The sequence below is a fragment of the Temnothorax nylanderi genome, unplaced genomic scaffold (genome assembly GCF_030848795.1).
Source record: "Temnothorax nylanderi isolate EJ_2023f unplaced genomic scaffold, tnyl_v1.0 TNYL_tig0256_pilon, whole genome shotgun sequence".
Taxonomy (NCBI): domain Eukaryota; kingdom Metazoa; phylum Arthropoda; class Insecta; order Hymenoptera; family Formicidae; genus Temnothorax; species Temnothorax nylanderi.
The window spans coordinates 85,727-102,896 of NW_027249318.1; the positions used below are offsets into that span (position 1 = coordinate 85,727).

At 40.4% G+C, this 17,170-nt stretch overlaps 1 protein-coding gene across 4 annotated transcripts in view; it reads left to right on the forward strand.

The window, feature by feature from the left end:
* LOC139780011 (metabotropic glutamate receptor 8) overlaps positions 1-17,170 on the forward strand; it is a 179,021-nt gene that overhangs the window by 34,029 nt on the left and 127,822 nt on the right. For all 4 annotated transcript variants that reach the window (XM_071718538.1, XM_071718540.1, XM_071718539.1 and 1 more), the window contains exon 2: positions 4,750-4,954. In XM_071718538.1, the coding sequence (XP_071574639.1) occupies positions 4,754-4,954 (201 nt within the window). In that variant the 5' untranslated portion in view covers positions 4,750-4,753. The remainder of the gene's footprint in view (positions 1-4,749; positions 4,955-17,170) is intronic.

A 17,170-nucleotide genomic window follows, 5' to 3' on the forward strand; every position in this document is an offset into this window, starting at 1 on the left:
AAGGCATAATCGCGAATCTGACATATCTAATATTTTCTACAGTTTTCAATAAATATAATGGTTTTATCGACTTGTTTGTTAATTGGAAATATCAAGCATATTTCAATAACAGATACAAGAAAAGAGGATAGTCGATCTATAGTACCACTATAATCAGTTACATTAGTTACAGTATTAGTTTCAGTACTGTCTGTAGATGTTTTCCTTATTGTTACTTTTTGTCTGCAAGTGCTGTTTTCCAAGTACTTTAATTCTTGCAAATTAGATGTTTTCCTTACTGTTACTTTTTGTCTGCAAGTGCTGTTTTAACATTTTTGTTAGTACTTTAATTCTTACAAATTAAATGCTTTTCTTAGTGTTATTTTAACAATAATAGATAAAAATCTTGCTATAGTAATATGCTAATAAAGTAATTAATAGCAATAATAATAATAACATAATTTTATGTTACTAGTATTTTTAATTGTAGGTGCCAGTTATTTGATTGTATAATACTTAAAAAGATAATCTTATTAGACACTTTTGTGAATTTTAATCTTGATTGTTTCTTGTTACTCTGAAAAATTTATTGCTCCGCGCTATCAATTCGCATTTAATCGTGAGCGAGTATAGCCACGTGCGATCGATCACTCTTTATCCGATATTCGAACTTGTTTGTATTCCTTTGCGTTACACTCCTTTATCCGGTGTGAATTCGCTTTTTCGCCCGGCTTCCAGAGATAGCCGGCACATTATTTCGAGCTAGCTCTTCTGCTCGAGTAAAACGATATCTTTGCTTGAGTGGCTACCTTCCGTAACATTCTCTGAGGGCACTTTTCGGCAGGTACTCGCGGATCAAATCAAAGACGTGAAACACGCTATTTCTAAAGCGCCATTGTCGACGAAAAGCTTCTTCTTCCATTGAGTTACACGTGAACAAGACGCATTACTATACAAAAGTAGAAGAAAATTGAAGCACATTTCTGACATAAGAGATTTCATGTTTCAAATATATAAGTTCTAGTGAGATATTAAATTGTCACAATAATTAATTTTTTATAATATTATTTTACAGTATTTTATAAAATATGACATAAATTTTATAATTTCAATATTCACAGTAATTAATATTAATTATTATGATATATTTGAATTTAGAAAAGTTAAACTTTGAAATTTAACAGAAAATTATATGTATTTGTTTCGCCAATTAATAAACGAGAAAGACTCTATTTTTATATTCGACAACGTTTGGCTAATGTCGTGACACTTTGACCATTGGTTTTGGTCAGATTAATCGTCAAGACTTTTTCGACCATGGGTTTTGGTCCTTTTAAATTGAAGTAATCTTTGATACTTATATATAAGCATCTCATTTCAATTAAATTTAAATAATTAAATTTATTGCGAAAAATATTACCTCAGCCAGGGTTCGAACCTGGAACCTCCCTCATTCCGTGTAGGGCGTCGTACCAATTCGACCACTGAGGCATGTGGTAATATTTATCACAATATCAAATCTTACTAATTGTAAGATGGAAACACCGATTTTTAGGGCAACGGTGTATAATAACAGAAAATTATATGTATTTTAGTAAGTATCAAAGATTACTTCAATTTAAAAGGACCAAAACCCAAAACCCAAAACTTCGAAAAAGTCTTGACGATTAATCTGACCAAAACCAATGGTCGAAGTCACGACATTAGCCAAACGTTGTCGAATATAAAAATAGAGTCTTTGAAATTTAAATTTAAATTTCTATATATTATTCTATATATTATTCTCTATATATCATTGCAATTTGGCTTGTCCTGTGAAAACAATAAAGTTAGAAGAAGTTTAATTCTTTTATACATCTCTCTTTCAACTAGCTTAAAAGTTTAAAAGTTCAAAAGAAAATTGACGATTTTTCAATCTGTCTGTATGTTGTCTTATCTTTCTTTATTCGCTTACGGAGTACGATTTTACGTTGATCTTTATTGGAATGAAACAATATAACGGAAAGGAAAACTTTTGTAACGGTTTTCGCGCGATAGGATAACAATGGAAGAGAACATTTACTTTACTCTCTTTTAACGTACGGTTAGTAATGAAGTTGAAAGAGTCAAAAATTCCAATAAAAGACCGTGCTTTAATGGAATTACGCGGAATTACAAGGCGATCACTATCACAGGTCGCACTAATGCTTTACATTCACGAGACTCTTCTGGGGCCAGTGGAACGTCTCACTGAATTCTGGTATGTTCGATACAATGCCCATTCAATCGCAGTAGAGGTGTTGAGTGTTTAGCGTGCTGCATATATTGAATCTGGTCAGGCGTGATAGAATTCGCAATAGAAATAAAAATGAAAAATTAAAAGTACAAAAATTATATTGGAGAGATGTCCTCTGTGTTGGATGTCCACACGTGGAAAAATTCACGTGTGAAGAAATCGCGTGTGAAAAATTATATTATTCTGGATTATTCTGGATCAATTGAATGTTTGCTAAAGATGTGAAAAATAATTTCTCGGAGAAATAAACGGTCGAGTATTTTACCGCATGAAAATATTAAACTTTTTAAGACATTAAGACTTTGCTTATACCTATGTATAAAAGTAATTTATTAGTAATTAAGAGCTGTCTGTCTCGATATAATCTATAGGATTTCATGTATAATTGTTTTTCTTGATCGCTGTCTATCAATCTGTTGAAACGAATATTATTTTCTGTTTGATATAAAGATAACAATTATCGAATAAATTCTATAAATATATTACGCCTTGGAAAACGAACGATTTTAAACTTCACTTAAATTATAAATTTCATAACAAGCGTAAAGATTAACATTTTGTAAATTACGTTACATAAAATTGTCACATATATTCTGTTAAAATTTAATGTTAAATTATATTATCAACATGTTTAAAGTAACATTTTATTTTTAATCGTTTGACACATAAACGATTATTAATGCAAGAATTTGACTTAATTAATTAATAACGCGAAGACTTTGTACCTGTTTTGAACGATCGTTTGAAAGATAAAATCAGGAAACTATAATTTTATGTTCGTATTTATCATGTTTTATTAAATAATTAATTAAGAAAATTTTATAACTTTGCATTTGTCTTGGAACTCAATGAGACATATTGCATTTGCATCTAGCTGTGATCAATACCTAAAAATGTTTAATAAAAGAAATTAATCTTCTAATATTCAAGATTCTTGCTGTTATCATTGGTTCAATTTTTTATAAATTAACAATTTAAAAACAATTTAAATTTAACTATTATAGTTTTTATAGTTAAAATTTTATATTGTTATTTGTATAAGATAAGGAAGTCTTCGAATCTAATTGGGAGACAAGAATAAATTATCTCAGTTACGATGTTTTTATGCTAGATTACCCCTAATCGTTGACATCTAGACATTAAGTATATAAAGAACCGACCAGAAGAGAGTTTGCTTTCGGTAAAGATCTCAAATTAATTGGAAAAGTCGAACTAAATTATAAAATTACAACCTCGAATGGCTTTTAGAAGAAGGTAAAATGGGAGACAATTAGAAAACCGAAACACACCGCGAAGACGCGAGCGAGAATGAAATTTGTTTAACGAAGTCATTTCACCGCCAATGCTTTTGTCCCTTCTCATTTGCACCGCCGTAAATTACATCGTAGACGCGCAAGCAGGCTCGCAATCAGCAACGTTTCCTCGTAAGAAGATGACGTGTTTACAAGAGCTCGAAATATGCAAAAGCGAGGAGGTAAAAGTATAAATTAAAAAGAAAGAACGTATCAACGAACGGTTCTTTTCCGTTGATAGACAACGTTGCTCGTACAATAAGCAAAATCGATTCTGGACGATAAAGATGTAAGGTCGTACTACACGAACAGGCAATAAAGTAATTAAAGGAGAAGCGGAGGGTAAATTTCCTTGATCCTTGTACGACACCCTAAACCGAATTAGATTAAGAAAGGAAAGATCGTTTAAATGCTTGAAACGTACGATGCGACTAACAATAAGTGTCGATGAATTTTATCGAAAGAGCTGAAAACCTAAATTATACTTTCCAAAGCAACAGTTCATGTTTTGATCATTTAAAAAAGAAAAAAATTTTGTACGACGGATTAAAAGATTCTTCTATTTTTGAACGTGACAGTTTTAATATGCGGCGGACAAAGATTTATTGTCGAAAAGAAACTGTTTTATAAATTTAGAAATCGTGACCTGAGTGGGAAGAGTTCAAAATGAACAGGAATTGAACGTACGATGTATTCATATTTTTGTAAATATTTTGCACACGTATCTACGATCTATCCGTTTCCACTATATATTCACGTTTCCAGCGCATAAGCAGAGAATTATATATGACATTGTAGAGATCGAGATTTTCGTTTCAATGCCTCGTTACTAGTCGTTTCGAAGTAGCTCGTACAAATCTCACGCAATAATAATAAGTCACATTCTGAAAGAGATGAAGGAAACTCAGACAATACTAACAGATGTATCCACGACGTATAATCGATTTACTCTAATCAATTGAAATAAAATAAATTCAATATTTTCAACATTGTCTTTTTCTCGAAGAAAGGGAATATACAATTTTAGAAATATTCTTCGTTCTTGACGTCTGCAACATTCTCACGTTATTTTATCGTACCGGTTTTATAGTATTTGCATTTTATTTGTGTTATACACGGAACAGTAAGAAAATACTTGTGTACCAATACTTGTGTTTAAGAGAAATTTGCAAAAAATAACGTAAATGTTATTTTGTGTTTTAGCGAGATGTCAACCGCGAGCCACTCGAGTAGTTCAACTTCCGTTGCCAAGATGAACTTACGCAGGATCCTGCCGTGGATGTGGTGCTTCCTAATTACAAGCGAATGTTACAATTACAACGCAAAAAAGAGAGGTGAAGATGGCTCGAAGTTGATACGTATCGACGGCGACATCATCCTCGGCGGGATCTTTCCGATGCACGAACAGGTAAGCTCGTTCAGCTTTTCTATAACGCAGGGCGTATCAATATAATCGCGTGCTTCCTGTTAGCTACAGACTTTTTCGATAACTTTGTAATCGAGTTTTCCCGAGCGGAAATTTAGATTTGGATTAAGATATCTATACAACACAGTACTTTGGTCGATCATATTTTCTGAATTCTTCACGATAAATATCTTGGTAATTGGACTGCAAAAGGAAGCCGTATTGAAATAAGTTTAAAGCTGAATAAAAAGTAAACATTTATTATTTACTAATAAATAACATTTTTATCTTTTAAGTCAAATTAATATTTGCTAATTAAATTTTTCGAGAAATTTTTCTTGGATTTTAATTTTCCGAAGTAAATTTTAGTTCATGATTTCCGATTGAAACATATGTAATCATCGTTACATATAATCGTCGCAAACGTAATTGTAATTTTTTTCGCGATTTTATTCTCACGGGTAAAATATATTAATATTTATAAAGTTAAATATATTACCTTCCGATTGTAAAGATTAAATTGGTACGCAGCTTCTTTTATGTATAGGAGTTCGCCTGGAGTGGGTCAATGTGCATACATCTCGACTCCGCTACTCGTTGCACTTGTATCCACGAAAGTGCACTTTTACCTTATTCTGCGCTCTTTCGTTTCAAATTGCCTCGCAGAAATCGCGCTCTCGTCTTTCGAGCTTGTCCACTTGAAAATAACGAATATTTCGTATAAGAATGCAGTATTTATCATCAGCGACGAGCAAATAAACCCGTTTCGTTTATTTGCTACCGTTGCTGAGTCCATTAATATCAACCAACGACGAAAAGGTTTTATAATTGTCGAGAAGAATGGAATTAAAAGATTTTTTAATAAACGGATACTTGAGCTTCTATTAAAAAAAAATTAACTTTTTTGTTTTCCGTATTATATTAAAATAAATGATATAAGTATTTATAGACATAATTAATCTACTTTGCAATTGGTAAAAGTTAAAACATTAAAATCCACTCTTTTCTACCTCACCCGCAATTTCTAAAAATCTTGGTATTACAAAATCCGTGTTAATTAAAATTATTTTTTTATTTATTAAAATTCTATTGTATGCATTGTAACAAGATATAAACCATATATCTTTCCCAAAAAACATGTTTTTAAGAAACAAAAAAGAGGGAAATTAAATAAACTGATAATTGTGATTGAATCTCATACAAACTCGTTTTATCTTGAGTTTTATTTATTCAGGCGATATAAACGAACTGGGACGCGTATTTAACATTTCGCTATTTTGAGAGAAATAATTTATTATATTGCCGTATATGGAAAATAAGTCAACTTTTGAAATTACGAAGTATGTGTTACGCAACACGTGCAAAAGTTTGACGTAACAAACCCCGACTCTCGCCGTTGACGTCATATCACACATACATACGTAGCACAAATGGAATATAGGATAACGCCGTAGTCTCATCTGATTGCGAGGAACAGACATCGAGGTACGTGTGTATGTGTGTCCTATCGTCACAAAATATTCCGCTAAGAAACAACGGAAAAGAGAGAAAGAAAAATAGACGAGTGCAGTTTTTTGCAAGAAAATTGCGAAAGTTTAACTTTAATTTCTTTCCGCTAAAAACTGATTTTTCGGAATTTCCATCGAGAATTATACTCAATATTGTGAAGCGTATGGCGCACCGTGTATACGTCCGTAAAAAAAATATGTAATATTTATTTTAAATAACAAAAATATAAGAAAAACACTCCGCTCTTGCTGCAGCTATGATTTTCACAATACGTAATTGTATTGTGACAAAAAAAAAAGAAAAAATTTTTTTTAATTGTTATCTGATTTTTTGTCGTAAAAATAAACATAATAATTAATATTAAGAATATATAATGTATATATTGTGACGTGACAAGGTCACGTCCCCTGTCCGGATGGTAGCTCGGCCAAGGGGAGCGTCAGGAATGGTGCCACCACCCGAGAGGGGCGAGGCGGCCGCGTCTTTAACATTAGATTTTAATTATTTTGCGAGACTTACAGGTTGTGTAGGGTGGTGCCGAGCAGATGGCCAGTAGGATTTGTTGTAACGACTTAGGTCGCACCGCGGGATTTGCAGAAGGAAAACCCAGAGGCGTCTTGCGGAGGAGTGGCCGACGGGCGGGTCACGCTTGGGCCCATTGCCGATACCGCCTGGAGCGTCTCGCAGGGCGAGCGCTCAGCCCGATGATGTCGAGATAAAGCCCGCTAACGGAAAATCCGAGCAGGGGGATGCCCCGACGAGGTCCACGCCAATGGTGTGGAACGACCCTACCGCCTTCACGGGGCGTTTTGATATACCGATCAACGTGGCCACGGCCCGTCCAGCCGGGCAGTCGATTTCGGTCAAGTCGCGGCCTGGACACAGCCGGACTTACAGCAGCTTTTAAAGATACCGCCGGTAGGCGGAGCAGACGCGAGGGGCGCCGACAGGAGCGGAAGGCGCTCGGATCGGACGCAGCACTCGCGTAGAGCTGATCGGCAAGGAGGGCTTGCAAGCACGGCGCGCAGGCGCGCGAGCCCAGCGTGGTTCCGCCGGGCCAGAGGAGCGACACTGTCGTGCGAGCTTTCGTCCTGAGACGTCATCCCGAGGAACACCGACTGCCGAGGATCCGATGATCTTTTGTAAGACCACTGCTCGAGCACCGTTGTAAGCAAGTAAGATCCGAGGCCGAACCTCTATTAAGCTGGACCCCCCACCAGCGCAAATCAAGTTCGCACTAGGTCAAAAATTTAGTGCTATTTAGGTGCTAATTAAGTGCCCTAGTCCGAATTTTGGTGCTCGAACGGTTTAGCAGGAAATCACGTAAAAAATGGGGGGGTCCAGCTTGCCATTAAGCTGGACCCCCCCATATCAGAAAATAAAAAACAAGTACACTATAATTTAATGCTAATTAAGTGCTAATTAAGTGCTCTAAAATAACGATAAAATACTGACAGATTATAACATTTATTTAAATATACAACTATATATTGAACACAGTACCGTCGCGGTCGACACAAACACTTAAAAAACTTGCTGCATGAATATATTCGTTACTAAAATGATCGAAAACATATATTATCAAAATATTCCCAAATCTGAGTTTATTGCTAACAGTAAAACAATTACGATAATTAACTTAGACCAGCCATTGGCGCTGAGTACTAAGTTCCGTCACCTGATCGTCTACGAATTAGTTGCTCGCATGATTATAGTATTAAAATAATTTTCATACATTGTACTTTAAAAGAATATCACGATTCGAAGCGCGCCGCGCTCCATGGATAAATTAATTAATTTCAACGCTATGCAGCTAGCACTAAATTTGAATCGTAATATTTTCTTAAAGTACAATGCCTCAGGATTATTTTGGGACCAAAAACACGCGAGCACCTAATTCTTTGACGATGCAGTAACGAATCATAGAGCGCTGCGCGCGCATTTCATGAGTTAATTAATTAATTTAAACGCTATGCAGCTAGCACTAAATTCGAATCGTGATATTTTCTTAAAGTACAATCCCTCAGGATTATTTTGGGACCATAATAACGCAAGCACCTAATTCTTTGACGATTCTGTAACGAACCTTAGAGCGCGGCGCGCGCGCTTCGCCTATAAACTAATTAATTTCAACACTATACAGCTAGCACTAAATTCGAATCGTGATATTTTCTTAAAGTACAATGCCTCAGGATTATTTTGGGACCAAAAACACGCGAGCACCTAATTCTTTGACGATGCAGTAACGAATCATAGAGCGCTGCGCGCGCATTTCATGAATTAATTAATTAATTTCAACGCTATGCAGCTAGCACTAAATTCGAATCGTGATATTTTCTTAAAGTACAATCCCTCAGGATTATTTTGGGACCATAATAACGCAAGCACCTAATTCTTTGACGATTCTGTAACAAACCTTAGAGCGCGGCGCGCGCGCTTCGCCTATAAACTAATTAATTTCAACACTATACAGCTAGCACTAAATTCGAATCGTGATATTTTCTTAAAGTACAATGCCTCAGGATTATTTTGGGACCAAAAACACGCGAGCACCTAATTCTTTGACGATGCAGTAACGAATCATAGAGCGCTGCGCGCGCATTTCATGAATTAATTAATTAATTTCAACGCTATGCAGCTAGCACTAAATTCGAATCGTGATATTTTCTTAAAGTACAATGCCTCAGGATTATTTTGGGACCAAAAACACGCGAGCACCTAATTCTTTGACGATGCAGTAACGAATCATAGAGCGCTGCGCGCGCATTTCATGAGTTAATTAATTAATTTAAACGCTATGCAGCTAGCACTAAATTCGAATCGTGATATTTTCTTAAAGTACAATCCCTCAGGATTATTTTGGGACCATAATAACGCAAGCACCTAATTTTTTGACGATTCTGTAACGAACCTTAGAGCGCGGCGCGCGCGCTTCGCCTATAAACTAATTAATTTCAACACTATACAGCTAGCACTAAATTCGAATCGTGATATTTTCTTAAAGTACAATGCCTCAGGATTATTTTGGGACCAAAAACACGCGAGCACCTAATTCTTTGACGATGCAGTAACGAATCATAGAGCGCTGCGCGCGCATTTCATGAGTTAATTAATTAATTTCAACGCTATGCAGCTAGCACTAAATTCAAATCGTGATATTCTTTTAAAGTACAATGTCTGAGAATTATTTTAATACTATAATCATGCGAGCAATTCGTAGACGATCAGGTGACGGAACTTAGTTCTCAGCGCCAACGGCTGGTCTAAGTTAGTTATCGTAATTGTTTTACTGTTAGCAATAATCTCAGATTTGGTAATATTTTGATAATATATGTTTTCGATCATTTTAGTAACGAATATATCCATGCATCAAATTTTTTAAGTGTTTGTGTCGACCGCGACGGTACTGTGTTCAATATATAGTGGTATATTTAAATAAATGTTATAATCTGTCAATATTTTATCGTTATTTTAGGGCACTTAATTAGCATTTAATTAGCACTAAATTATAGTGTACTTGTTTTTTATTTTCTGATATGGGGGGGTCCAGCTTAATGGCAAGCTGGACCCCCCCATTTTTTACGTGATTTCCTGCTAAACCGTTCGAGCACCAAAATTCGGACTAGGGCACTTAATTAGCACCTAAATAGCACTAAATTTTTGACCTAGTGCGAACTTGATTTGCGCTGGTGGGGGGTCCAGCTTAATAGAGGTCGAGGGAGGCCCTTCCTATTCGCATTGTCATTGGTATTGTGAGCGAGGTATCTTCGCGTAAAGGCGAGATATCACTCGTGTTATTAAGTGATTGTTACGGGGGTCGTTACGATATTATTATTATCCACGAAACGACTTGTTATATACCTTATCCTGATTAAATATATTATCTCTTTTGTTCACATTATTTTTGTGTGTGCTAATTGCGCTGCGCTCCTTAATTCTCCTCCTCTCCGAGATCTAACAGCGATCTGAAGTAATAAGGAATTCACGCCTGAGATATTTCTACTGATTTCTGAGATATCTTTGACGGCGTGCTCCTTCTCGGCAGGCGAGACCGAGGGACTCGCGTCGTCATAAAAATTTTGGCGCCCAACGTGGGGCCTCTCGCCCGAGAAATAAGGCCCTTGAGTGGCGAGGAGAGTTTGAATAAAATTAAGGAACGGATCGGGAGAGAGAGTGTGCGCAATAAAATTATTTTGTCAATGTCTATTTTCCCGTATGTGTGCGAATGAAACCTTGATTTGAGAATTGATTTAATTGGAAATTAGTGGCTCTGAAATTTTGGTGCCATTATAATTGTGCGCGTTGCCATATGGAAGCGGCTTTGTTTTGATTTGCGTACCGCCGGTATTCGGAAACTTAGAGTTCTTCTGTTATTTCTTGCGCCGGATTCCTACGTGTTTACGATTCTGGGAATGTTGTTGACTCGATTCTAACTAACTACGTTTCGTGAGGGATAATAGAGTCTGATATTATTGTGGCTGGCATATGTTTTCGTTCGGTTTATGGAATCGTGGAATAACTGAAAATTTGAAGAAGATATTAATTTCTTCGCGTGGTTTACCGTTTCCCACTGGCGTGGTGAAGCCGTGTTCGCGTCTTCGGAAATCCGTACCGATCTTTACCTCTGCGTTAGTGACCCCGGGTATTGAGGAGAGGTATTATATTTTTGTTTCGCGTTCGGCAACCCTCGATTAGGAAAATAGGACCCCTTCGAGCGGGTTGGGGAAAAACGGGGAGGCCCGGCGGTATGCGGGAGGTGGACTCGCCTCTTCGTTGGATTAACCAAATATCGTTAGAACAGGCGCGTCAGCACTTAGCGGATCGGGGTTTGAATACGGGTGGTATTTTGCCAACCTTGCGTTCGCGTCTGATTAGATTTGAGGAATCGGCCTTGAGAGGGATGAACTTTCCACCATCACCCGCTCAAGAGGCAGAAGAGGCCGGCCCGATGGATGCCGGCGAAGCGGTGCCGCGGGATCGTGCCGCGTAAAGGGGGGAACCTTTCGCAAATTTAGGAGCATTTAGCGTGCCGCTCGTTCCTAGTTCCGAGACTTCCAAGCAACCGGGGGAAAAATATAATCTCACGCCACCCCCACGAATCGAGTACTCACCTCACGTAGCCGATCGGCGAAGCACGCGTGGGTCCGCGTCCGAAGCGTATAATCTAATGAGGAAGTGGAACCTCCACTTTTCTCAGGAAAGCGCGGCAGTGACGCGGAAGCTTTTTTATTACGAATTCAGGAGGCCCGAGTCATCATTCCTATAGATGACGTGGATTTGTTCAAGTGTTTACCATTGTTCCTGTCGGGTATTGCATTGTATTGGGTTCGGTTAGAAAGCCATAATTGGCGGGATTGGCGGGATTTCGAACACGCGTGGAGGGCTAGATTCGGAGACCCGGATTATTTGTATACGCTCCGGGAAGAAATCCTCCGGAGGACGCAAGAGGAACATGAGTCGGCGGCCGACTATTTAAAGTGTTTACGAGCATTATTCGGTCGGTTGAGCCCTCCATGGCCTCTGTCGGAGCAGCTTATGCTTGCTCACCGCAATCTATTACCGCGTTTGCAGATCTTTAATCTTTAATAATCTTTATTTACGGGTAAAAAAACCCTTTAGTATATACACGAGAGAATGTAGTTTATAAAAATTTAAACAAAATAGATAAAAAATACAGTCAGAAAACAATAAGTAATGTTAGGAGAGTAAACAAATGAGTTTCCGCTTAAAAGAAGACACATTGCCGCCGAAGAAATCAACCAAGTTGGCATAATTATTTGCCGAGATGATCATCCTATTCAAACATGAGTTTACGCCATATAAAGTACGGTGATATTCAACATAAAAAATGGGAGATTGTCTTAAGTTCCTGATTGGAATATTTAAATAAATATTTTTTAATAGGTCAGGACTATCGATAAAATTGTTTAATAATTTAAAAATTAATGTTAGGTCAGAAATTAATCTCCTGCTCTCTAGAGTGATTAAATTAAGTCTTCTTGATATGGGATAATAGTCATGGCAGGTAATAGCCATAGGACTTCCCATGCGGTAGGCTACCGTGCGTAAGAACTTATGCTGTATGCGTTCAATCTTTTCAATATGACATTTATAATAGGGAGACCACACAGTGGAGCAATACTCCAATTTCGGGCGAACCAACGCGCAATATAACAGTTTTAAAGTGGAGATATTTACAAAATACTTTCCCCAGCGGAGGATGAAGCCAAGTGTTTTATACGCAGATGAAACAATAAGTTGAATGTGATTGTTAAATGATAAGTCGGCGCAAAACAAAACTCCGAGATCACGAGCATTATGCTTTATTGAGAGTGGTAAACCATCAAGAATGTAGTCATACAGAAGTGGGTTATGTTTGTGAGTAAAATGTATAACAAAACATTTAGAAACATTGAGTCGAAGGCAGTTTCTCTTACACCAGACCTCAAGATTGTGCAGATCCTGTTGCAACAATAATGCATCTGCAAGTCCATTTATTTTTCGATACATTTTCAAGTCATCAGCATATAGTAAAAAGAGGCAATATTTAATATACATAGCGATATCGTTAATAAATAAAATAAATAAAAGGGGGCCAAGATGCGAACCTTGCGGCACCCCGGAAGAGACAGTTATATTTCTAGATATACTGTTTTTATATTTTACAATTTGTGTTCTATCTGAGAGAAAGCATGAGATCCAACACAAGAGAGAGCCACCGACTCCATAGGCTCGCAGTTTACTTAATAAAAGAGTACGATTCACAGTGTCAAACGCTTTCGCAAAATCAGTATAAACAGAGTCAACTTGGGATCCACTCTCAACAATATTCGCTAAAAAATTATAGTAATTTACCAGATCGCCATCAGTCGATGCGAGTTCTCCGATTTCCATACATTGGAGGATTTGGCCACGCGAATAGAGCGGAGTTTTCTTGCGGATCAGACGTACCAACCGCCATTACCGCCGGAACAGTCAATCTTTCCGGACTTAGCATATCACGCTCCGGAAGGGAAATCGCGAAATCTGAGCACGGTTGCCGCGGGAGAGGCCATCAGCCAGAAAACCGCGAAGAGGAAAAAAGCTTCGAAAGCTGCGTCTATCACTGCCGTCGCGACCGCGAACGCGCCGACTACCGCTACCGCGTCGACAACGATCCCCGGCGATGCCAACATGAAATGTTGGAATTGTGAGAAGACGGGGCATCGCGCACGCGATTGTAAAGAGGCTCGGCAAACTCATTGCTACCGATGTGGCAAGCGTGGTTACACGACGCGAACGTGTCCTACGTGTTCGGTAAACGCGGAAGGGAGTCCGTAGGACGGGTTCCTACGGCCCCAATAGTCGAGAACGAGAGTACGAGACCCGAACTACGAATACCAGCACTGAAAAGCTCCCACACTCGTATGTTACCTTTGATTCTACCGAATTACCGTCCTTACAATACTTTAAAATTCGAGTAAGCAGACGATCTATATTAGCGCTAGTGGACTCAGGATCGAGCCGCACGCTTTTCGGTCGCGAGGGGATGCAGATCGTAAATAGTCTAGGCATACCGACCGCGCGCGGGGGAGGTACCAAGATCCGAATGGCAAACGGACAGTTAGCTACGATCCGTAATGAGGTTTCGCTCCTAATACATCTAAAAGATAGGAGTTTTAAAATTTCCGTGAGCTTATTACCGGACTTAGCCATACCGTGCATTATAGGCATGGACTTCATGACCAAATTCGGGATCGCTTTAGACTTTGCAAAAGCAGAATGGTATTTCGCGGATAGACCTCGCGCTCGTTACCGTTTTCAATCGACGGAAACAGATTCTCGCGTTTGTTGCGGATTAGCTAAGTTAACAACGGATCAGAAAAAGCGTCTCAAAAATTTTTTACGGACGATAGTGACCCTTTGGAAAACTCAAGTTTAACGGAAGGAAGATTCTCCTTACGGATAATGGAACGGAGTTTATAAATCGAGTAATAAAGGGCTTCGGCGAGGAGAACGGCATAACGCACACTATCGTACCGCCCTACCATCCGCAAGCCAACCCCTAGAGAGGGTTAATCGAGTCTTAAAAACTATGATCGTGTCATTTATCGAAAAGGATCATAGGGAGTGGGATAGATATTTACCGCAGTTCCGCTTTGCCTACAATACCGCGTCGCATTCGTCCTTAGGCACTTCCCCAGCGTTCGTAAATCTCGGACGCGAGTTGATACCGCCGTTTGCGTGACCGTGGCGAGGAAGCAACTCAGGTCGAGCCGCGGGACCCCGCGGAGTGGTCACAGCGGATGACCGAGTTACGGGCCATTCGAGAGGTTGGCGGAAAATTTAGATCAGGCGAACCAGAAGCAGGCCGCGAGTTATAATTTGCGTAGACGGCCGCGAAGATTCCGTGTTGGAGATCTGGTGTTGAAGCGGCAGCACGTGCTGTCGTCGGCCGCGCAGAATGTCGCGGGAAAATTGGCACCGAAATTCCAGGGATCATTGCGGATAAAGCGAGCGATCTCTCCGATGGTATATGAGTTGCTCAGCTAGACGGATCGCCCGTCGGGAAAGTCCATGTGAAAGATCTCAAGCCCTACTACCCTCCTGCCCCCGACCTATAGGAATTACCGAAATACCGAGTCGAGACCTCTGATGTGTGGATGTGTGTCTGGGAATAAAAGAGACCTAGTTCCTACTTCCTTCCTGCCATACGTGTCAGTCGTCAGACGATGGTCACGAGGGGGAGAAGCGTTAACCAGGCTACGGGACTGACGGGAGCGCGGATTTTCCGGGAGGCGAAGGGCCGAAAGAGACTTGATTGTGATATAAGATGTCGCGAGAGGTTGCTTGAGCGGTGGTCACCGGCATGCCGGGCCCGACGCCCCCTCGGTACTCGTCTGGGAGCGGGGAGTTGTGACGTGACAAGGTCACGTCTCTTGTCCGGATGGTAGCTCGGCCGAGGGGAGCATCAGGGATGGCGCCTCCACCCGAGAGGGGCGAGGCGGCCGCGTCTTTAACATTAGATTTTAATTATTTTGCGAGACTTACAGGTTGTGTGGGGTAGTGCCGAGCAGATGGCCAGTAAAATTTGTTGTAACGACTTAGGTCGCACCGCGGGATTTGCAGAAGGAAAACCCGGAGGCGTCCTGCGGAGGAGTGGCCGACGGGCGGGTCACGCTTGGGCCCATTGCCGATACCGCTTGGAGCGTCTCGCAGGGCGAGCGCTCAGCCCGATGATGTCGAGATAAAGCCCGCTAACGGAGGATCCGAGCAGGGGGATGCCCCGACGAGGTACACCCCAAGGGTGTGGAACGACCCTACCGCCTTCACGGGGTATTTGATATACCGATCGACGTGGCCACGACCCGTCCAGCCGGGCAGTTGATTTCGGTCAAGTCGCGGCCTGGACAGCCGGACTTACAGCAGCTTTTAAAGATACCGCCGGCAGGCGGAGCAGACGCGAGGGGCGCCGACAGGAGCGGCAGGCGCTCGGATTGGACGCAGCGCTCGCGTAGGGCTGATCGGCAAGCATGGCGCGCAGGCGCGCGGGTCCAGCATAGTCCCGCCGGGCAAGAGGAGCGACACTGTCGTGCGAGCTTTCGTCCTGAGACGTCATCCCGAGGAACACCGGCTGCCGAGGATCTTTTGTAAGGCCACTGCTCGAGCACCGTTGTAAGCAAGTAAGATCCTTCTCGAGGCCGAGGCCCTTCCGGGAGTCTCGCAGTGCCGCGTCAAGCATGGGTACCGTTAATAATTAATTACCGAAAGAAATACTGACGGAGGGCCCGGCCGAGAGAGTAAAACGTGATCGCCCTTCTCGGGAAACCGCACGCGGCCGACAGTCACCGCGTAATTAGAACCACGTTGTACATACCGTCCCGCAATGAGGGTGCGCATAATTGTAGAATCATCGAAAAGTTATCCTTTTGGAATTCGGAGTTGTGTATGACCGTCCCGCGGGGCGGTAGAATCCGTGATGTATTATTCGGACATAGGATTGTCGCGGAATTGTGATACGTTTCGCGTAATCGCGTCTTGTGTATTTGGCGAGGTGTCGATCGCGTTTATTCGGACATAGTATTGTCGCGAAACTGTGAGATACGTTTCGCGTAATCGCGTCTTGATGTGCGAGGCACCTTTCACGTTTTGGTATTGCGGACTTCGCGAGGTATCCCCGCGTAATTGCGAGATACCATTCGCGTAGTTATTGTGGGACTATTTGCGAGATATCGTCGCGTATTCGTGAGATATTCGCATAGTCATTGGTATTGTGAGCGAAGTATCTTTGTGTAAGGGCGAGATATCACTCGCGGGCTTGCTGGAGTGACGGCCGAACTTCCTCGATGTCGATAATGTCAACATTTCTAATTTTGTTTTTTCTATATCTGTCTTTGTCTAACGAAATGACATCTGTCTTTGTTCGATTGCTGCGCCATCTCTGCTTACTAGCCTGCGTGTATATTTTTGTGGAAAATATACACGATTTCTTTGAAGCTCTAATTTTTTTTCCAAGCTTTCAATCTCAATTTCAACGGTACGTTATTGTTTGTGCACGTATTCTGAAGAGTGGGAACATTTCATTTCGTACATCCCAGATAGCAAAATGTTAGCAGAATGCGCGCAGATTGGCAGCAAATTTGATCAAAATCCCACACCAAAACCATAGCCATCTGTGTCCGCATTAAGCTCGTGTTCTGTCGACAGAGCCTGTTGACAGGCAATGTAAGC